This window comes from Neopsephotus bourkii, unplaced genomic scaffold (assembly GCF_033783945.1).
Source record: "Neopsephotus bourkii isolate Nb327-2 ecotype Australia unplaced genomic scaffold, CSIRO-AGI_Nbou_v1 NB_920, whole genome shotgun sequence".
Taxonomy (NCBI): domain Eukaryota; kingdom Metazoa; phylum Chordata; class Aves; order Psittaciformes; family Psittacidae; genus Neopsephotus; species Neopsephotus bourkii.
The window spans coordinates 54,525-77,788 of NW_026901414.1; the positions used below are offsets into that span (position 1 = coordinate 54,525).

General features: G+C 40.1%; 2 protein-coding genes across 2 annotated transcripts in view; one reads left to right on the forward strand and one right to left on the reverse strand.

Annotated features, from left to right (window-relative positions):
- HACD4 (3-hydroxyacyl-CoA dehydratase 4) overlaps window positions 1–23,264 on the forward strand; it is a 251,036-nt gene that overhangs the window by 32,482 nt on the left and 195,290 nt on the right. The gene's annotated exons all lie outside the window — the stretch shown is intronic.
- Window positions 1–23,264, reverse strand: part of FOCAD (focadhesin) — a 94,124-nt gene that overhangs the window by 12,140 nt on the left and 58,720 nt on the right. The window contains exons 22-35 of the mRNA XM_061357748.1: window positions 21,730–21,822; window positions 19,659–19,747; window positions 17,339–17,380; window positions 15,122–15,230; window positions 11,759–11,875; window positions 10,039–10,277; window positions 8,512–8,601; window positions 5,881–6,028; window positions 3,926–4,045; window positions 2,819–2,941; window positions 2,171–2,248; window positions 1,704–1,775; window positions 1,443–1,545; window positions 225–305 (exon numbers count right to left, since the gene is read on the reverse strand). Of these exons, the coding sequence (XP_061213732.1) occupies window positions 225–305; window positions 1,443–1,545; window positions 1,704–1,775; window positions 2,171–2,248; window positions 2,819–2,941; window positions 3,926–4,045; window positions 5,881–6,028; window positions 8,512–8,601; window positions 10,039–10,277; window positions 11,759–11,875; window positions 15,122–15,230; window positions 17,339–17,380; window positions 19,659–19,747; window positions 21,730–21,822 (1,504 nt within the window). The remainder of the gene's footprint in view (window positions 1–224; window positions 306–1,442; window positions 1,546–1,703; window positions 1,776–2,170; window positions 2,249–2,818; window positions 2,942–3,925; window positions 4,046–5,880; window positions 6,029–8,511; window positions 8,602–10,038; window positions 10,278–11,758; window positions 11,876–15,121; window positions 15,231–17,338; window positions 17,381–19,658; window positions 19,748–21,729; window positions 21,823–23,264) is intronic.

Genomic DNA, 23,264 nt, shown 5'->3' on the forward strand with positions numbered 1-23,264 from the left:
AACTCATGAAAATCCAGTGGAGAAAACTAAAGCCTAACTACATAATTCTACCTTATCTTTTTACGTGTTACTCAATTTTTTGTTTAGAGATTAAATATCCCACACTAATGAAGTTCAAATTAGTATTTAGAAAAGTTCTGGCAAATAAAAGCAGGTTATTAGGGTCACCTTCTATACTCATAACAAGTCTCCCAGTAGGATATTGTAGTTTGATCCCTTCTTACCTTTTTTTCCACTTTCAATGGCAAAGTCAATGGCTGCCCTAATAAAGCTGTTTTCAGGCAAGTAGCCAAAATCTGGAGGAACTGTGAAGACAAAAAGTCTCTTTATATACTAAACCGTGTTAGCAGAAATTACATACTTCAGCTCCCATGTAAATTCGAAGACCAAGTTGAGCTATGTTTGGCCTAATTCTGTAGGTGACTCAAAGCGTTTAGACCACAAGATGTATTGGCCTTTTCACTAAGGCAAGTTAAACATTTGTGTTGGTGAGAGGTGCCAGGTCTAAAAAACCAAATTAACTGACCAACTGAAATACCAGTGATAAGAACTTTCTTAATATTTATCAGCCACTAGGCTTTAAAAAGGAGAGCTTCAAAACCTTAGTAAGTTTAATACAACAGAGACATTCCATATCCATGTAATCGCAGGCACACGTGCCATGATTATACAAAAGTAGAAATTCCAACAATCATTATTCTGTGATGAGGATATTTATCTACATTTCATATTGTTCCAACTTGGTTCACACTGAAGGGAACAGCTTCCACTTCATTAGTTTCCTTCTATTACTGGTACTTCATCAATGGTGTAATTCTGCCTTAATTTTACCAATGGATATTGAAACAACATCAGAAGGTAATGATGTGTTGACAGAATATGAATTTTTATGCTAATTACTACACTGAAAGGGTACAGAACACTAGTTTTTGACTTCAGCTAAACAGAGCAGACCTCTTTTAGAAAAATACTTTTAAAAAGTCACTTCCTCTTGTTACGGATCAGTTTTTAATTCTTGGCTTTTTTATATTGGAGGAAGTACTAAAAAAAATAAATACATATATATATAAAAGTAGATTAATCAGTTCTCAGGGCATAGATACTGTAGATGTCAAACACGTGCCATATGCATAAAATTTCTTTACAGTTTATTCTATAAAAGAACAAAGAAGCAATATACAAATTTGACTAGAACAACTCAGAACCTTATGATACTGCAAGTAAAATCAGGTGGGGGGAATCCTGTTCAGCACACTGATTCCTGACTCATGTTCCAACCTTCTATGTATGCCATATAGGGCCATGACACCCATTAAAAAGCTTTCATGTCATTTAGTAGGGCTTCAGGGCCTAGCCTGTATTACCTGATGTGTCCCTTGCTGCCTTTTTAGCTAGGTGCTACCTCTACATGTCCTTTAAGCAGCGATAATAAAGCATCTTACCTGACATCCTGTTCTGGGTAGAAGACAAACAGGACATATAAAGGCGTCCCAAAAGTCCTGCTGCATTTGTCTGAAGGCCAATCTGCCCTGAAAGACTGATTATCTGTTAACACAATAAACAAGTAGTTAGACAGAGTTCCCTACATTGTCTCACCCAAGCTGGACACAGACATTATGCAGTTTCTTTAAGTAGAGTTGGCCTGGCTGTTTGAGGTGTCACAGTACAGTATCCAAAGAAGGAAAGAGAGGCTACCTTCTTACCTGTGTAAGGGTTCTGATGACTTCATTCAGCTTACTTTGAAACTGGGAGGACTGAATTCTCTCGGATTTCAGCTGCCAAAGAAAACAAAAAAAAAAGGGGGGGTGTGTGAAGTGAATTTTATAAAGGAAAAAATTAAAAACAAAACAGAGCAAGTGCTGAAAAGACATATTACATTTGCACACACGCCTTTTTGTGGAGCAGGAAAGAAGAAAGCCTGCATGGCTGTGAGCTTCTCCCCTCTGGCACTGCACATGGGCCGTATTATGGGAGAATGGAATAGACACCCATTTTACACGTCGTAATTCTATCCCACTTGGTTTATACTCAACATGACTCAGTACTGCATAAACAGGATGCCCTGGTATATAATCCCTTCTCTAAGGATGCAGAATACATCATTCCAACTTACCTTCTAGACAAATTTCTAGAAGAGATAAAGGTATCATTTGCTTGCATGCTCTCTCACCTGTATCATGCCTCCTTCAGAGCCCACCAGTGCAACCAGCCCACTGACAGCAGCCAGACGCTGCATTGTTGGAGAACCCTAGAAGCGTAATTCAGGATCAGCGAGTCAATGAGGTCACACACAATACTGTAGGACAAAACACCCATTTCTCCCAACTTAAAAACCGTGAGTCTTGTCACTTGTACACCTCTCATTCCAACTACCTTTTCAGCTGCAATCTTTATAAGTTTAGAGTTTAATTTCAAACACTTTTTGTTACAATGAGGTAAATTAAAATTATTACAACAACTGAGTCACTATAATCACCATTCTGTTACTTAACTTTGTTAAGTACCACCTGATTTCACAAGGCATCCTCACTTAATAACCTAGATTTTACCCTTGGATGTTGTTCCAAATTAGTAAAGATGTACAAATTATGTCATTAAGATAAGCACATGCAGAAGAGAAACATTTGGTTTTAAACTTTGGCAAACAGCCCAAAGATGTATTTTTGCTTCCAAACATAAAAAAACATCTTTGGATAGTCCTAACTTTTCTCAGAATCACTCCTGCAGAAGGAAGGAAAATTATGTCCCTACTGTTCATTTAAACTATGCACTCTCCCTCTCTCTGCAAAAAACAGGATATGAATTCCAACTCCTTTACCTCTGCAAGCACAACTTTTATCCAGGCTGGCATTAGCCTGTTACTCAGGTCTTCAGCCTTTCCATGACCACAAGCTGACAATCCATGTACTATTGCACCTAGAGCTAAAGCAAAGCCATGGGTCTACAACATGAGAAAGACACATTAAAAAACAGATCTTCAAAATTATTCTGTAATCTTTTAAATATTTACTATTGAAACATTAACTATTATTTACCAATAATTAGAAGCAATGTCTTTGTATAAAATACTGGATACTTTCTTATTCCAAGTATTTTCTCATGTCAAGTGACATAGTTATTTTCTGACATTAAATACTGAGCTTTGGCACATGGATTGATCTGGAGCTTTTATTTTAGAGCACTTTCTGATATAAAGAAAAAATCTGCAGCAAAGGTAGCTTGTTTTAACTTCTTGTTTTCCACATAAGCATTCTAACAGTTGATTAGTATAATAACAGGCTTTGACTCAAAATGGTTGCTTTGGGTTTTTTTGGTTTTTCTTTTTTGAGATTTTATGCTTGTTTGTTGGGGTTTTTTTTGTTTGGTTGTTTGGTTGGTTTTTTTCCCCTGGCGAGCATGTAACAAAGAACATGCACTGTGATTTGGAGATAATGGAAACTATTTTTGGAATTTTTAGAGGGTAACATTAGGACACTAGGGATGAAACAGAGACCTGGGGGAAGCTGTGGCCGTGGTTATGATGCACTGCCTGGAGGCTAGGGGAAAGCAAAAATTCAGAAGAACACAGTAGATGTATTTTCCTGGTAAGAAAAAGAATCTAAAGAAACATGTTATAAAGGGGACAAAAACTGGCACAATGCAGAGACTAAGACATAAGTAACTCAAAAGTACCAACTTCCCTTCTAAATGCAATCAAATCTATAAAATACATTTTTATTTCACTGCCTGGTAATAGCTATACATCTGTAGACAATGCATCAGTGGATCAAGTGGTAGTCTTGGTTATTGCATGGTATACGCAACACGCTCAGTAGTTAACCAACATGATTTTCTTGGAAGTTATAGTCTGGATAAAGCAGTATCCAATATCAAACAGATCAGAGAAAACCAGAACTAAAGCAAAGCCCAAGCATTAAACTATGACCTGCTGATTATTTTCAACTAAGGTCCGTAGCTTGTTCATGGCCTCCTCAGCCTCATGTGCTTCTATGATGCCAACACTGAAAGCAGAGACACAGGAACAGGCCACAGAATAGGCAAGCACCTGAAAAATAAAAATATTTAATTCTGTTAACTGGTGACTGATCACATTCACTGTAGCAATATGAGCCTGGAGCAATGTGCCAGCATGATAAAATGCTATGATGTTTTCTATTTCTACTTTCAGATGTTGATATCCTCTCTGAAAGATTCTTCACTGACACTATAATGAAACAAATACAGCTAAAGCTTGAAAGTACTTCTGGTTTTATGTAGGCCAAACTCTTGGTCTTCCACATAAATGGAGTTATTTTTCTCAACACAAGTGTCTGTTATTTATATGAGCATACACAGCATGCTGTGATCCTATCAGGGCTACAAGCAGGTCCACAAGGCCAGAAGATGAATGTGTAGTAGAACTGTCTCCCACACACAGTGCACTACTACCCTTATGCCCTTGCAGAAGGATTCACAAGTGACACTGCTTTTCTGTTCTTCAGACTTAGATGCGGAGAATAAGAAAATGAAGTCTGAACTTTCAACTGTGCCAACTGTTTTACATCCTATGCATCAAGGCTAAGCAACAGAACACATGGCTTTAAGTGAACTTACATACTGTGCAGGACTGACAACAAACTGACTTAGAATGCTCAGATGTGGCAGCACGCCAAAGTTACCTGTCAAGTACAGGACTATATCCCAGTCACTTACAGCTCTCAAAGAGCCTCTTGTGCATCTCATAAATATAGTCGTATTCATCCTACGGTGCTGGTCAAATTTTACTCATGAAATTATCTGTACAGTTCCTTCAGAGACTTTAATTGAATAGGGTAAGTTTTGCTTCTCTTCCCAAAGTATCTAATGATATTAAACATCTGCTGCCTTTCATCTCAGAAGTTGCTGTAGAGAACCCAGTTTAAGTTCAGGAAAGCACTTTGAGATCTCTGAGGAGAGATAAATGATTTCATAGCTGTAAACCATTTTAATGCATGAACCATAAACTGCAAAAGTTTAATCCCCAACATACATGTAATGCCAAAAAATTAAACTTCATGAATGAAGACCTTTAATAAAGAGCTTTCAGAGCAGTATCGAGGGAGAAAAAGAATAATACTACCAATCTCTGCTAACTCCCTTAGAAGAAACAGAGGATTAAGCAACTCGGATTTCCAGATGCTGCAGGCTTACATACATCAGGTACAGGGTTGCTTCTTTTTTCATGCAAAATACGTGCTCACTGATTCTTGGTTTTCTGTTGTAAACTCCAGTTTCATCAATTTTCCTTCTCATGTTTTATGTCAACAAGCTTACAGACTTAGTGCACAGACCACACCAAAACTTACAGGACATATCTTGGCAAAATAAATTGAAACGGATGTGCAAACTTAGCAGAAGTCAGTTTAACTCTTCAAAGCGTAGAAAGAAAACAGCACATGGGGCCGCAGCAACATTCACAAGAGCAAGAGTCACATTACATAGAGACAGCAGCTTTCAAAGAAGGAAACACAGACATATGAAAGGAGGAAGTATTCGGATTAAGATTCTCTCTGACAGTAACTTACTGCTTTCTAGTAGATCAAATGAGCAGTAAGATGAATATCAGAGAGACCCATATCCAGTTACTTGGGACTAACTTTCAATTTGAGGTTAAGGAATTAAGTAAGCACTTGAGAGAATGATATCTTAACTTTTTAGGCAGTTTCTTAATGTTTGTGCATCATTACAGATAATTCTATAATTGTTTTATTCAGCAGATATAAAACCATATATTGTGAAAGAAGTAACAGAAACCAAGTATTCCAGTACCACAGGTACAAAGCTTCAGTAAAAGTCTATAGCTATTAAATGGAGGCAACAAAGTAAAAGAAGGTTTATAGTTTACAATAAAATATGTCATACCTCCTGCACCCATCTGCTTTGGTCCTCACTGCTGTCCAGGTATTTGCGGAGTTTTCTCAATGAAGCAGAAACATGTACTCGTGACTCTGTTTGGCTACTGTGACTCATAATTGACAGAACAAGTCCTACTCCCAAAATACATCCAGTGCTTAATGAGAAGACAAAAGAAAACAGATTAAGTATGATGTGGTAAGTATGACCTTGCCTGATAATTAGCCCCGTAGATAGTTACTACCACAGTCAATTTTAGAGGTGTTTTTTATTTCACACATAGGTGGATGCTTTTCAGGAGACACAGAATGAAAAAACAGTATAAAAAGGAAATGCACATTAAAAATAATAAATCCTATACATAGAGCTTCACTGTTTCTTCTTCTGAAGAAATTTCTTCTGGTCCCTGAAGAACCAATAGCCCCATCAACAAGCACATCAATTGGTAGGAATAAGTCTGGATCCAAACTTCTGCATCTGATTTATACCAACATCCCAAACTTTGATATCCCAATTAAAAATACCAATTGCAGGTCCGCTGGCTGTATTAGGGTCTGTTACTCTCAGATTCCTGCAAGGGGAAGAGGGCAGGGGGGTAAGTGAGCAGCTGTGTGGTACTTAGATGCTAGCTGGATTTAAACCATGACAGTCCCTTTTCTGCACCCAACGGGTACTAAAATCAGCATAGGTAGCAGCAGACCAGCTTCAGCAGGGCAGACATATTCAGCAAAACTAACATCTTGATGCTGAGGATACTTACAATTTCAACAACAAGAGTGTAACTTCTTGTATATGACTTAATAGGGCTGCTGGCATGAACAGCTTCACAGTCCCTGCCTGTTTTTCAGATTTGACCAGAACTTCCATTCTGGACCAGAGAACTCTTACCAAATTCAGTGCCTGTACTCCCACAGCATTTCAGTTTCCACAGGTCATCAGTCATAACACTGAAAACTTGTGTCAAATAGCCTCAGTGTGGCTGCCATGATGAGATACTAAAAGCATAGCAGATACTCACTGCCATAAAGATAATCTCTCACTGACATGCATATACGATAGTTTAAAGAAGCATCTTTTATCTGAAGATGAAGATTATTTTCCCTCATGCATCTCCCTGAGCATGCTAATTTCAGCCACCCTATGTAGCAAGCAGTCAAATAAATGAGACTAGGATCTTAAGCATTCTTGTAAGCTTCTGCTATCCAACTTAAAAAGAAAGAAACTTCTGAAATCAACTTTGGTCGTATTTATAAGCTAATGTTTTTCAGCAACTGGGGATGAAGAAGATGAGCATGCCTTGACTTGGACTGGTGTCTTGGCAATGGTGTCACTTTTTCCAGCAAAGACGAGGAAATAAACTTCTGGAATCAATATGTTTAAGTGACTGGCATATCTGAATTCATGAAGTCAGCAAAATAAGGACATGGCTTACACAATAGTTCTATACACTATTTTACACTATTGTTTGGTGACAAAAATACACATGTGCATATAAGATGAGCAGCCCTGCTCCTAAAATTGCTGGTTTCTTCCTACTGCCTTCGAGCAAGACTGTGCAGTTCTCTATACATGCCCATGGTTTTTACCAGTGCACTGCCAGGGATTAGCTGTAGTAGTCATTGCTTCTTTTCACCTCATAGTAGGGACTGTATGGAAAAGAAAAAAACCCTGTGTGTGTTAAATACAGGCACATATGCATACACTCACGTATGTTCATATATAAATATTATACATCTATTTATATACGGACATACTCACTTACAAGAGATGGTACAAAAAGGAGTAAACCAACAGAAACATCCTGAAATTCAAGAAGCACCAACTCGCAGTCCTACACCTGGCAACAGACAGGCTGGGACCAGAGAGTCTGGACAACAATTCTTGGTGATAGCGCTGGCACTGATGGGCAACAAGCTGAGTCACAGTCAAAAATGCACCCAGGCAGTGATGAGGGCTAGCAGTGTTGGGGGAAGACATCAATAAAACTGAACAATTTCACGGAAGGCTACAGAGGCATTAAGGCTGGAGAACTTGCATGTGAGCAGAGGCTGTGGGACTTCATCTAGTTCATCTGTGAAAAGGGATGGCTTTGGGGGCACCCAGCAGCTTCTCTGACACTGACAGTACTCACCACCAGGTTGGACAGAGCCATTGGTGACATGGTCTAGGGTGAGGTGTACCTGCCCATGGCAGGGGGTTGGAACTTGATGATCTTAAGGACCTTTCCAAGCATAACCATTCTATGATTGAGGAGACGTAGCTGGGCTCTTGCACGGTGAGAGGCTGAGAGGCAGTGCATGCAACAAGCTGAAACATCAGATGTTCACACAGAGATAAGGACAGCCCTAAGTGGAGCCAGGGCCTAGAGATACACTATCTCCAGTCTTGCAGGTTTCAAACACTAACTGTAAAGATGTGGGCAATGCAGTCAAAGTCCATGGGCAAATGTTTAGGGGGGGCATGTACCTCAAAGCCCTTGCCAGCCTGCACAAGTTGGTGATTCTATGGAAGTACTCAGCACAGGCTCTCTTCTTACCCTACTCCTATACTCGTCTGTGTAAAATTAGGGAATACAAGCATAAATTGAAGAAGTGGATCTCAAAATACAACAAAATATCATCTCTAATGAAGGAAATTCACCTGTACTCCAGACTAGTGTCAAAGCAGGAGTCTTCCAGTGCATCCAGGGACTTCATTAGAACCAAGTTCATTTGCTGACCAGATACATCACTACAAAAACAAAACAGAAACAAACAAAAAATCTGAAGCACAGCTCTACTCTTTAAATCATTCAGGATATTAAATCTCCTGCTGAGACTGAAAGTGCCAGTAAATACAGTTCTTTTCTTCCTGTAACAAGTTCTGGTACTAGCCTGTAAGCAATAAATGTATGACTGGTCATGAGTTTGTTTATATGAATGTGGCACACATATACAAATTATAAAAACATATTCAACCCATAACTGGCAATCATTATTGCTACAGCTCCCAGCACCCAGGACTTGTAGAACATGCCTGACAGAAGGAGGAGGTTACTGATGGAACTTGATCAGAAAATGCATGGTATTTTAAGATACCAGCTTCATAAATCTCTCTTGCCATCTCGCTGCTTAACTTACTGATTAAAAAAAAAAAAAAAAAAGCATTTACATCTCACTACAAAGACATCACAGGGACTCCCTCCTCCAAAATATGTAGTTTTCTTAATGAACAGGACATTAATGCAAACTGACTCTATGATTTTATATTACTTACAGCTACACCCCCACAAGTTTTGCTGTTGTTGTAAGTCAATGTTTGGAAGGATGTCTGAGATTAAGTTTTGAAATTAGACAGGGCAGCAGAAGAGCGGCTAAGTCACAGGCAGCACGGCATCAAGATGCCAGAGCACAAAGATTAGAACAGAACAGTGCTGCACAGTATTTTAACAAAGGCAGGTGTGGTGGAAACATTATCCTCACTAAGCAAATTAACAACTGACAGCCAAATTCATTTTACACCTATGCTTCTGCATCAATTAAACATTTATTATAGGTATACAAGCAGACAGAATCGCTAGTGGCAAAAAAGCTGGAGGAGTATAAAGCCAAACCTGCTACTCAATTTTTCTGGAATCATCAGAAGTTTGCAACTGTAGCTAACTCTTCTGTAAATAAGGCCTTTTTTACTAACTTCAGAACATTGCTTTGTTGCCAACATAGCTGTTAACAGCACACCTTAGGGACAGCCCATTACTTCCTGTAGCTCCATTACCATATGCATAACTCACATGATACAAGTGGACACTATTCCGTCTCCAGAGCACCACTAAGAAAGGAATGGATTAGAACTGTGAATTATTTTACAGTTAAGTCTCCTGCAGCAGCTAGTCCTGCTTTAAAGTGTATGTGTGGCTCTTCTAGATGACTGTTTTGTGCAAGTAACTAAGAATATTATGAAAATTTATCATTCATAATGAAAGAATGGCAAAATATCTAGGATAGCACAGGGGCAGGGGGTGGTGAAGACTGATAATAAAAGACACCTTTTAAGAAATGTTGCAAAGCCCTACAAAACTCATTTGCCTACGACTTGTATATACTTTGAATTCCTCAGAACTTAAGACTACATGCAGGAAAAAGAAGAAAGCTAGTTTTGCACACCTACATTACATATGGTAATCGTTACCTGACTTTTTCTTCATACAAACGTGAGATAAACATCCCCAGCCCAAGGCCCATGTGGATTTGAACAGCTTGAGACTCATCAGCATTTTGTTTTCCAGGCAACCTGTCAGTCAGCATATTCAGGACCTCCTCAACCTTCTCCTTGCATGATACAGTGAAAACTGGCACCAGGAGAGACAAAGCAGTGGCTGCACAGGAACGAGCTATACTACTGGCAGTATTTTCACCTGAATAGGATTTCTGTAAAAACACAAAAAGGATTTTTATTTTCTTTTCTTCCTGGGAGAGGGAAATAAAATTCTCTTCCAGGTAGTAACACTCAAAACTTCAGGAATTTAAAATAAATACCTATACAGCAAACAGTGTCACAGACGTATTGCAATCTGTCAATAAACAATGTTTCATGGAATTGCTTACGGTAACTTTTCCATTTGCCTTACCTTGTAAAAGCTTAAAACTAGGGTATTGCAGAATATAATTTTTAAGTGAAGATTGCTAAGCATGACACTGTAAATAAAGGATAAGGCAGGGTGAATTTAATAGCTACCCTACACATAAATACATTGGTCTATTTGAGTTTTTACCTTCCTTGTTAAAATATCCAGCAGGGTGATCAGAAGGGCAAACAGAAACCAGCCATGATATTAATGTACTTCGGTAATCACAACACGCCAAGGATTCAGTGAGTTAAAAAAAGCACTAACTTAAAAGCACCTAGGATGACAAAATGTCATAACATCATACAAGATAACGGGTAGAGATGCTTTCCAGAAGGAAGATCCATTACGAAGGTTTTTAATTCCTTTCCATTTTGAAATGGAAAAATCCATACAGCTACCTCTACTTATATAGCAATGAACTGATTCTAAGTAAGAGCCTAAGGTGTATTTATTACTTCCATGTGCAAGTCTGAAAAGGAGCAGGAAAAACAATCCCATCAGGATTCAAGGCACCCTGTAGTACAGCAGTTTCTATTGTGTGCCTTAAAGTTTTACAAATATAAGATTTAAACTTATTTATTTTTAAACAGAGTGAATTTTACAAATGCATCATTACGTTGCTCCATGTCAAAAACACCTTTGTTAAACAGCATTATTTTCAAAGGTAGGAGTCACAGAACAATTCAGCAAGAACTGCTAGTGCCAAGCAAGTAGTTGAATCTCCTTACATCCAACCAGTCCAGCATTCATTTAACACTACATTTGATTTGGTAATCTACATCCCCCAACAGCGATGGCAGGGGCTCCATGCCATGAGATAAGAATCACTGGCTCCATAACTATTAGGTTTTGAGAAACATATGCATTTCACAGCTCTGAGGAATGGTGTCACAATCACTCAAGCATTTGATAATGCGGTCTGATGAGAGCCTGTTCACATTAGAAGGTTTTGTTTTGTATATGTATGCCGAATATTCCAGGTTTTGACGGAGTTTTGTGTGGTCTTTGTGGGGTTTTGCGGGTTTTGTTGTTGCTGTTGTTTTTTTAATTTCCTTCATTCACATACCCTCACAGGTGGTTTTTACTACTCTGGTAATAAAGACAAAAACTCAAGGCAAACCCAAGTATATGCAAAAAACACAGTGAAAAAAAAAGCAAGAAAGTTTTAATTCTGCTGTATTACAATTACTACAGGGCAAGCAGGACCAGGAAACTCCACACTATGAACTCCAGGTATGAAATACAGATACGCTTTCTTGCCTTTAAGATCACAACATGTACCTGGTAGAACCATGGAAAGACTTGACCTCTGGGGCGATAGCGGCTATTCACAACACTGAAGAGGGTCTCTGTGACCATAGAAATCCAATGTTTTGTGGGAAGAAAATCAGGTTCAGTCTGCAAAAGTCAAACCCAAATATTCTTTAGATTTTTTTCTTAAATTTGGTCCTACCTGAACAGAAGCTCAACAGCTGATGTTCCAGTTATGATCCATCAGGAATGAGATTATTTTGTCATTCTTATGTACAGCAAGCAGAACGATTTATTTGCCAGTGCTGATCCTTGAGACAGTATTTTTCATCAGGTACTATTCAGTGCAATCAAAAATGATGAGAAAGGATGTTAGCTGGCTTTCATAGAATCATAGAATGGTTAGGGTTGGAAAGGATCTTAAGATCATCTAATTCCAACCTTCCTGCCATGGGCAGGGACACCTTGCTCTAAACCATATCACCCAAGGCCTCGCTCAACCTGGCCTTGAACACTGCCAGGGATGGAGCACTCACAACCTCCTTGGGGAACCTATTCCAGTGCCTCACCACCCTAACAGGAAATAATTTCCTCCTTATATCCAATTTCCTCCTTATAGCCGATCAAAACTTCCCCTGTTTAAGTTTTAACCCATTACCCCTTCTCCTATCACTACAGACTCTAATGAAGAGTCCATCCCCAGCATCCCTATAGGCCCCCTTCAGATACCGAAAGGCTGCTATGAGGTCTCCACGCAGCCTTCTCTTCTCCAGGCTGAACAGCACAAACTTTCTCAGCCTATCTTCATACGGGAGGTGCTCCTGTCCCCTGATCATTCTCATAGCCCTCCTCTGGACGTGTTCCAACAGATCCATGTCCTTTTTATGTCGAGGACACCAGAACTGCACACAATACTCCAAGTGAGGTCTCACGAGAGCAGAATAAAGGGGCAGGATCACCTCCTTAGACCTGCTGGCCATGGTCCTTTTGATGCAGCCCAGGATATGGTTGGCTTTCTGGGCTGCAAGCACACACTGCCGGCTCATGTCCATTTTCTCATCCACCAGCACCCCCAAGTCCTTCTCCACAGGGCTGCCCTGAATCTCTTCTCTGCCCAACCTGTAGCTGTGCCTGGGATTGCCCCGACCCAGGTGTAGGACCTTGCACTTGGCATGGTTAAACTTCATGAGGTTGGCATCAGCCCAACTCACAAGCGTGTCAAGGTCCCTCTGGATGGCATTCCTTCCCTCCAGCGTTATCAACTGAACCACACAGCTTGGTGTCATCGGCAAACTTGCTGAGGGCACACTCAATCCCACTGTCCATGTCAGCGACAAAGATGTTGAACAACACCGGTCCCAACACTGATCCCTGAGGGACACCACTCGTTACAGTTCTCCAGCTGGACACTGAGCCATTGACCACAACTCTTTGTGTGCAGCCATCCAGCCAGTTCTTTATCCACCGAGTGGTCCATTCATCAAATTGATATCTCTCCAATTTAGAGACAAGGATGTCGTGTGGGACAGTGTCAAACGCTTTGCACAAGTCCAGGTAGATGACATCAACTGCTCTACCCCTGTCCATCCGTTCTGTAGCCCCATCATAGAAGGCCACCAAATTGGTCAGGCAGGATTTCCCCTTAGTGAAGCCATGCTGGCTGTCACCAAGCACCTTGTTGTTTTTCATGTGCCTTAGCATGCCTTCCAGGAGAATCTGCTTGAAGATTTTGCCAGGCACAAAGATGAGACTGACTGGTTTGTAATTGCCTGGGCCATCCATTTTCCCCTTCTTGAAAATGGGGGTTATATTTCTCTTTTTCCAGTTGTCAGAAACTGACATGCCATGATTTTTCAAATATGATGGCCAGCGGCTTAGCAACTTCATTCGCCAGCTCCTTCAGGACCCACAGATGGATTTCATCAGGTCCCATGGACTTGTGCACATTCAGATTTTTAAGATGGTCTCGAACCAATTCCTCTCCTACAGTGGGCCCAAGGTCTTCATTCTCACAGTCCCTGCGTCTGCCTTCCAAGACTTGGGTGGTGTGGTCAGAGCCTTTGCTAGAGAAGACCGAGGCAAAGAAGTCATTCAGAACCTCAGCCTTCTCCAAATCCTGTGTAGCTAGTTCACCTGAGAGCTTCCTGAGGGGGCCTACATTCTCCCTAATCTGTTTTTTATTTGCTATGTACCTGTAGAATCCCTTCCTGTTATCCTTAATATCCCTAGCCAAGTTTAATTCTAACTGGGCCTTAGCTTTCCTAACCTGGTCCCTAGCTTCCCGGACAACATCCCTGTACTCTTCCCAGGCCGCCTGTCCTTGCTTCCACTTTCTATAAAACTCTTTTTTCATTTGAATTTTCCTCAGGAGCTCCTTATCCATCCAAGGAGGTCTCCTGGCCCTCCTGCTGCACTTCCTTCTGGTTGGGATGCAACACTCCTGAGCTTGTAGCAGGTGATCCTTGAAGACCAACCAAGAGTCTTGAGCCCCCCTGCCCTCTAGGGCTATATCCCATGGAACCTTACTAAGCAGGCTCCTGAAGAGGCCAAAGTCTGCTCTTTTGAAGTCTAGGGCAGTGAGCTTGCTGCACGCTCTTCTCACTGTCCTAAGGATCTCAAATTCAACCATCTCGTGGTCGCTGCATCCAAGGCTGCCCTGCAGTGCCACATTTCCAACGAGCCCTTCCCTGTTGGTGAGCACAAGGTCAAGCATGGCACCTCTCCTTGTTGGCTCCTCTATTACTTGCAGAAGGAAGTTGTCTTCCACACAATCAAGGAACCTTCCGGATTGCTTGTACCGGGCCGTATTGTCATTACAACAGATGTCAGGGTGGTTGAAGTCACCCATGAGAACAAGGGCCTGTGAGTGTGAGGCTTTTCCTATCTGCCTATAGAGTGCTTCATCCGCAGATTCCTCTTGATCAGGCAGTCTATAACAGATCCCCACAGTAATGTCTCCCATCGCTGTTTTCCCTTTAACCCTGACCCACAAGCTCTCTGTTAACTGCTCACCAGTCCCCAGACAGAGTTCCATACTCTCCAGCCTATTCCTAACATAAAGGGCAACTCCCACTCCGCGCCTGCCAGGCCTGTCTTTTGTAAAGAGTCTGTAACCTTCCATTCCAACATCTGTAACCTTCCATTCAGTGTCTGCTAGATCCCTATCTCACCTGCCAAAACCAAAAAACAAATGCGTTTGTCTGGCTTTTCATGTGTTTACACATTCTGTCTCCTTTTGTGTAGATCACACAGCAGCTACCAGATGGCATTCACTGTGTAGGGTGAAATTTGAACTTCAAAATGCGAAGTACTTCACATCCACTTACCAGCCCACCAAACATGCTTCCTTACATTCCACTAAGAGTAGAGAAACCGTTTTCCACATTGACTCACCTCAGGCATCCCTTCAATGTCTGAGGAAAGGCTGCTTTCATGTTTGGCTACAGCAACTGCAAGACCAGTTAAGGCAAAAATAGAGTTTCCTTTCACCACTGGGCTGTCCCTGGACAGAAAAAGGCAAGCACATAAGAAGCATAACAGAGGTGCAGGCAACAAAATATGTATATCTCAGTGCATGGAAATTATGCTACAGGTGGTAGGAGGAAAGGCCTTTGCACCTAGCAACTCTATTGGGCTGTCTTCTATCTCAGCAAAAGTCTACTCCATCTTCAGAAAATAGAAATGGAGAATGGAGGAGAGAAGTGTTTCAGTCTTTTTTCATACTTGTCTTTTATATGAAGCCTAGCACACACAAAGTTGTATAAAAACAGTAGCTTGCTTCCACTGTAATGAGGACTGCCATCCTGCAGAGCAAGCAGCACCCACAGAAATGCACCATCTGGTCTTAAGTAGTACCATCTCTACATAGGACAACAAAAAAAAAAAAAAGCTCTTCAAACAGAGAATGCTAGACAGGCAGGTGCTGCTTCACTGCAACAGCATCTGTTCAGGAAATTCAGCAAAGCAGCCATCACTGAAATCTCAGCTTCAAAAAAAAGTTATGAATTACATTCTTACACTATGAAAACATTAACATAAAAGGAAAACAACAAGTTTCAAGGAGTACTAAGTTCTATCATGCTGTAAACCTTTACTTTCAGAACTCAAGAAAAAATACATAAATCTGCCACCTACAAATAAGAGAGAGAATTTAACTTATGTTCAGTCTCATGAAAAGATAGATGTCAGTATCACAGTTACTCAGTCTTCCATTTCTAAAATCTTCCTCAATTGTTGCTGTAAAATTGTTTTTTATTTATTATTTTAAATTTAATTTTAAAAGTGAAAATTTAGGCATCTGTTTCCGATCCAAACCCCACCTGATTTCTGGTTTGCTTTTTAAAACAGGACACACAGGTCTTAATCGACTGTCACTGAACTCTCCTGCTTTGAACACCGGAATGATTTCCTTTCAGATAAGAGATACCTACAAGTAATTACAACTAGGTGCTTAGTTAAGTTCTTTTAAATCTCCCCGTATCTCTTGCCTTAAATAATTACCCAGTCTATGTAAACATTTGGCGTTGTTGGCCATTGACTTCAAATAGGTTACATTTCATGAATCCATTTGGAAGCCTGTAATCACTGGTATTCCACAGGGATCAATACTGGGTCCAGTCTTATTCAGCTTGTTTATCAATGACCTGGATGAAGGGATAGAATGTACCCCCAGCAAATGCTGATGATATGAAGCTGGGGTGAGTGGCTGGTACACCTTAAGTCTGTGCTGCCATTCAGCTGGACCTTGATAGGCTGGAGAACTGGGTGGAGAGAAACCTAATGAGCATCAACAAGGGCAAGTGTAGGGTACTGCACTTGCAGGAAGATCCCCAAGTACCAGCACAGGTTGGGAGCTGACCTACTAGAGCAGTTCAGCTGAGAAGGACCTGGGAGTACTGGTGGATGACAAGCTGACTATGAGCCAGCAGTGTGCCTTTGTGGCCAGTAATGCCCATACTATCCTGGGTATCAGGAGAACTGCGGCCAGCAGGTCAATGGAAGTGATCCTCCCTCTGTACTCAACCCTAGTAATGTCACATCTCAAGTGCTGTGTCCAATTCTGGGCTCCTCAGTACAAGAAAGCAAAGAAGCTACTGAAGAGAGTCCAGTGAAGGGCTACAAGAATGATCAGGGGTCTGGAGCACCTCTCATACGAGGAGAGGCTGCAGGAGCATGGCATGTTTATTCTAGAGAAGAGAAGACTGAGAGGGGATCTCATTAATGCACATAAATATCTAAAGGGTGGGTGCTTGGCTGAACACGAGCCAGAGGTGTACCCAAGGCAGCCAAAGCGGCCAACGGCATTCTTGCTCGTATCAGAAATAGTGTGACAAACAGGACTAGGGAAGTAAAGCTACTTGAGGCTGCTGGTTAAAAAACGACCTAGTAGTGCACATAGCACTACCCAGGTTTTACTCAAAACATTAATCATCAGCCTTTCTAATAGACACAAATTTGTAGTAAAAATCTCATGGCACAGGCTGGGGAAGAGTTCCTTTCCTAAAGAGCAGTCATGTGAAATAATGAAACTGGCATATAACCAACTGCAGAAAATATTGTATCTTCTGCCACAAAACAGATTCTCATCTGTAACAAATTAATAGTTCTTACTTGGAAGCACCTTTGATGATATCAGTCAACATATCTCTGACCCTGCAACAGAAACAGAAAGAATTTACACCATGCTCATTAAACTGTAGCATGAACTTAGGCTGAATTCCCCTTATGCCTTAAACATGTGCATTCTAGGTTAACAAATACCTCCCTTTGCTATCAGAAGACTTGACACAAATTAATCAGAAGTACTAAAACTGTAATAGTGCTAATGTACCACCAAACATATCTTCATTGCCATATATTCTACCAGTGTTTTATAAATGGCTCTTATTTGACTTCATACCACATTTTGTAAAATACAGGTTCATACAATAGCCATAAATGTGTCCATTGACCTGTTAGCATAAGATTCTAGATCACTGTGGTATGTCTCACCTTAATAAAATGAAAATATTTTACCATGATAAGCATAACAATTTATCCAACACTTACTATGCTCCTGGAAACTACTATAGGCAGTTATGCTATTTGGCAGTATAGCAACCTGAATCCATTTAAATGAAAGCCATAGGAGTAACTAAAATTTCTTACACATTACTGTAGCTGATTTAGAATAGGCTACTTGTCTACATCTGTTTGGTTTTGCATTCCTATCAAGACAGAAGCAGATATGCAGTGAATCTTCTATATTGCAAAGTTCGGGTGAGAAAACAGATCCTGTCACTGTAACATACAGTATCAGCCTGGCCATGACTTTTACCAACAGAGAAAGATACACTCCAATCACAGGTCCACAATATGTGATTATGCATGCCTTGTAAAACAGGGCTGTATAAGACTGGGTTAATCTCAGGCTGTAAAAGAAACCTACTCAGGCTTCCTTCATAACCACACTGTACTTGCACAGAGTTTCAAACCCATCTACACCAGAAACACACCAACTTAGCAAATATAAACACAAAATTTCACAGTACTTGCACAATAAAGCATTAACACTGAAGTTTATATGAAGCTGTCCACAGTCAGGTGAAAGCCAACGAGTAACACAAATGCCTAAATGGTACTAAAGTTAGAGCCCTGAAGCACCAAGCAATTACAGGGCTACAGTAAAAGATACGAAAGCTAACACTGGGCTCTGTGTTCACTTACTACTTTGATTTCTCTTCTGTTACAGGGAATTCTGTTCATTATTTATATATTTTACATTCAGACTACTCAGAAAATACAAATGAATCTTTCTATGAAACCCTTTAATTTAGATTTAGCTGGAACAAAACAAGACATAGAATCACTGAAGGGGTTGGAAGGTACCTTAAAGATCATCTAGTTCCAACCCCCCTGCCATGGGCAGGGACAGCCCCCACTAGACCAGGCTGCTTAAAGCCATGTCCAAGCTGGCCTTGAACACTGCCAGGGATGGAGCATCCACAGCTTCTCTGGGCAACCTGTTAAACAGTCTCACCATCCTCATAGTGAAGAATTTCTTCCTAATGTCTAATCTATAGCTAGCCTTTTTCAGTTTAAAGCCATTCCCCCTTGTCCTGTCACTACATGCCCTTGTAAAAAGTCCCTCTGTAAATTGACTGTAGGCCCCCCTAGTTTTACATTCCTGTTGAGTGTGACTTAGTAACACCTTTTTGCCTGACAGGCAAAGGCCATTTGAATTTGTCTGTATGTGCTTTGTTCCCAATGTACTTGTGAACAAGCACAGTTAACAAGTATTTGTACTGTCCATGGATATGTAGCTCTTTCTCTCCCTGAAGCCTCCACTTCCCACCTTGTTCCCCTGGCTATGGACATATGGCTAAATCCTGAGAGACTGAAAGACACTCCTTAGCTGACTGAAACTCAAGTAGTTGAGGATATGGATCAGAGTGTGCATCACTTGGCTGGTTTTAAACGATATCCTCAGATTCAACATGGCTGGCTTACCATACGAACTCAGGTGTGTCTCAGTTTACTACAAAATCCATACCATGGCTTACATTTCTTTTATCAAGCCATTTTCAGTGAGACAGCTCACTTAGTCTCTACAAGTAAATTTTGCTTGCTGCATTTGTTTTGTCTCCTTTAACATGAGACAAAACAGGATTTTCTATTCCTTCCAGTTGCTTACTTGACAAAGTTTCAGACACTGTAGAGGTGAAGGTACCTGTGAATCCATGCATATGGAATCCTTGGAGACAGTTACCCAGTAGCTTCTTCCAAATCCCCCTGCACTTTGGCCATTGTATCTAGTGTCTGTTCTGTTTTGCTTTCCAATACTGCTCATGCAGTCTTCAAACTTGCAAAACTAAAGGCTTTGAAGTCTTGCCCTTCTCTGCCCCTTCATTTGCCATTACAAGTGTTGAGAACCAAATAAGCACTTCCTTACCAGAGCCAGGCTGTAAATTGTTTGTATTGCACCTCTTCAGGATTCTCTTTTCCATGTTTTAACTGCATCTCCAGCTCTGCCTGTCTGCCCTGCAGGATTACAGAGTAAGTCAGATCTTTCACAGCAAATCATCATAATAACATTTCCTCAGAGAACACTTAGGTAACACATGTAGTCTTTCATCGGAGGGCTACTTTGTAAGTGAACTTGACTGCTTTTCAGATGTAATATACAATGTATTAGGTAAAAAAAATTGTAATTTTTTGTTCTGAGTGAGGAAAACAAGTTGCAGATGGCACAAACAGCCACAGATACTGAGACATCTCTCCTAGACCATGCAAAGATACAAGTTCCCTTGGGAAGGGGTACAACGAGCAGGAAATAAGATTTAGAAGCTTGGTAGCTAACATGGTTTGTAACAGCAAAACATCGCTTTTTTTTTTTTGATTCACTACTTAAAGCAGAATTCCTCATCCTTTTCCTTTCTATCATCTAACCTCCCTGTGACCTGCTACAACAGCTTTTTCTGTATTTTAAAGGAGAGTATATGGATTCTGGCCTCTTAACAATTGTTCTCTGAACATATTAAGCAGCTTTGTTTTAATGTTCAGTCTCCACCTCAATGCAAATTACATCTCAACTTGCTTAGGTTGTCAGTTACTGCTCCTTAGTAGATTATTAAGCCTTAACTGAAAAAAATACAGCCAGGCCCATGTATTGAACACCTGTACTTTGGGTGTGCAAAGAAACCCTGAGAATACAATAGAGTCTATCCTGTAAACTCATGTCACCCAAAAGCTTACAGGAAGTCTCAAACACATGCTGAATGCACAAGCTGGTGGAAGTGCTTAATCATGTGAGTAGACAAGAGAACTCTCAGGAGTTCAAAGGGAAAAAAATCCTCAAGCAAGTGTTTTGGTGTGCCTCTAAAGTGTAGAAATGATTACTAGTTGTTCAGAAATGCTGAATTATGTACTATCCAGACTACTCATCTTATATGGCAGTCTCTTCTTGTCCATCTCAGATGACAGAAGCAAAGGGAATAAGCATAAATACCATATCTTCAGTGAGGGACTTCAGAAACAACAAAAATATGCTCTATTGCCCAGTAAAATGGTACAAGATCCAACAGAGGCTTTAAAAAAAAAAATCTGGTAAATGCCAAGCTTTCTACATCTTGACTGAGAATGGAAGTAAAATAAAAAAAGTAATTACATGCAAGCAACAATGGCCCCCTCTGTAGTTACAACCTAAAATTACAATTTAAATAGCTGTTGCCTGCTTTGTAATGGGACTGGATCACTTAGAATATGGTATTTTGCTGAGGGCCAAGATAAAATTTTTTTGAAAATGTGAGAGCAGATTATGTTTTGCTGAGCAGCAAAAAGAGGAACAATCAAAGCTTCTAGAATTTGCTCTGCAACCTGAGATGCTCACATTGAAAATAGCTGATGTGGCCTGGAAATACAAACAAATAAGACTTTCTAGTAACACAAAGAGAGCCTTCTACAAGTCAGCTGTTTGTTAAAAGCTTTTTTGATAATTTTCCTGTGGCAAAACCACTCTGCTCTAGATATCAGGTCAGGTAACCTAATGAAAGGAGGATTTAAGATACTTCCTAACCATTAGATAGGAAAAAAAATAAAGATAAAAAAATAAAAAGATGAGTTCCTCATACAGTGACCGCATTATATGCTGATGAAGAGAAGTTCTATTTAATGAATCACTCCTTGATAGCTTTTGTCTCCCCTGTGGTACTCTAATTACAAAATTCTCACTCAAAAATAACAGGTTAGAGCTCTAGCTAAAATTTAACATTCTAAAAAGTCTAAGAATTGGAACATTGTGCAGCTTGACACAGGAAGAACCTAAACTTAAGCAGAAGTTACACTTCTCCAAAGTATCCCAGCTTGTACTGACACTAACTTAAGACTCATTTCTTTTTCATAAATTTTACCATTAAACACCTCAAGCTTACTGTAACTTGCAAGGATGCTCTTCTTGGTAAAAATAAAACTCACACCACTTGAATTAATATTAGTGTGCACAATATTATGAACCTCGAAATTACCTGCAGGATTGCACTGTAGGCTCGACTCATAAATCCTAACCAGGACTGTGGCAGCAGTACAGAGCGGTGCCATTCAGAAGGTTGAATGTTAACCTGTGTGACACCAGAAAGGGTAGAATTGGTTACATTAAATCTAACATAGCAGAATGTATGCTCTCCAACCTGAGATTTGCAGATATTCATTGTAAGAACAACCCTATAGGCTCACACCGATGGGATGTTACACATGGCTGTAGGAAACTAAAATGATAATGTACTTTGTTATCCTTTCTGGTTAACACACTAAGTTAATTTCAGCTTCGTTACCAATGGTTGCTTCAGGCAGGTCAGATAACTGATCCCAGAGAGAGTAGTGGAACTGTATGTGGCAATAAGCACCACACTTGGCAGCGCTGACAGACAAACACAGAACAAAGATGATGGTGCTGCTTACATATGTCATAGTTTTTGTAAATCTTAGGTGTTTCTAAAAGCTTTAAACAGATATAAAATAAATACAAGTAGATGACTATCAAAATACAGGGGCAATTATTTAAATCAAGTTAGTGTTTGTGACTGGGGTATATATAATTATGTTCAAATACATAGTTCAAATTTCCTTTAAGGAAATTGTTAAAAAAAAAAAAGCAATGACAAGGTTTCCTTCTAGGAAGCACCAGCATAGAACTCACAAGAGGAAAACAAGACCACCTCAGTTATAATTTAAAGAAGTACGCAGCAGCTCTCCCTGCCTCCCTTCAAATCTTACACAGGTATAACAGCCTCAACTTCACAACAGAGAAATAATTCAGTCAACTACACAATTTGATCAGGTGCACAGACTTCTCTCAGGAGCCCAAGGCTGGTCTCTTCAATAAGTACCATAGCAAACTAACTGAAAGACTTTTACATGTGCGTTTAAAAACAAAAATGAAGTCAAGTGATCTCAGTAACAAGCCATTTCCTAGCCCTTTAAAGCTTAAGTAATTACAGGTCTAAGTGAAATAGAATGGGTCACAAATTCAAGGCCATTAAGGAAGTTTTTCCAGACATCAGAGACCTTCATAATATATGCCCGCTTCTCCCCACTATTTGCATATTATCCAATTTATAAATCAAAATATATTAAAAATTGCGTATCACAACTAATTAGAAGAGTCTCTATTTCTCTCCATGACTGTCCTAACTGCAGCAATATTTTATTATAGCAAGAGTACAGGTGTCCTCTCCTTTTAAACTGCTGTGTTTTCAGACCCAAAACCAACGTAAGCTCTGTAATTAAAATGATGGGCACGCATTGTTATATCTCATCATATTCAAAGATGGACATACAGAATTATTTTTCTTGCTACTGTCCAATTATTTCTGCCTCTGCCAAAAAGATGAAGAAAATGTCATCATAGCCATTTAGACTCTACTGAAGTAAGTTACTTAATATCATCGGTTTCCAGAGTAATCAGTATTTAATAAAGGAGAGGCAAACATGTCAGGCTGAGGTGAGACGGGATATCTCAGTATCCGCTGCTTAAGCCTTCACATTTTATTTCTAAATTAGA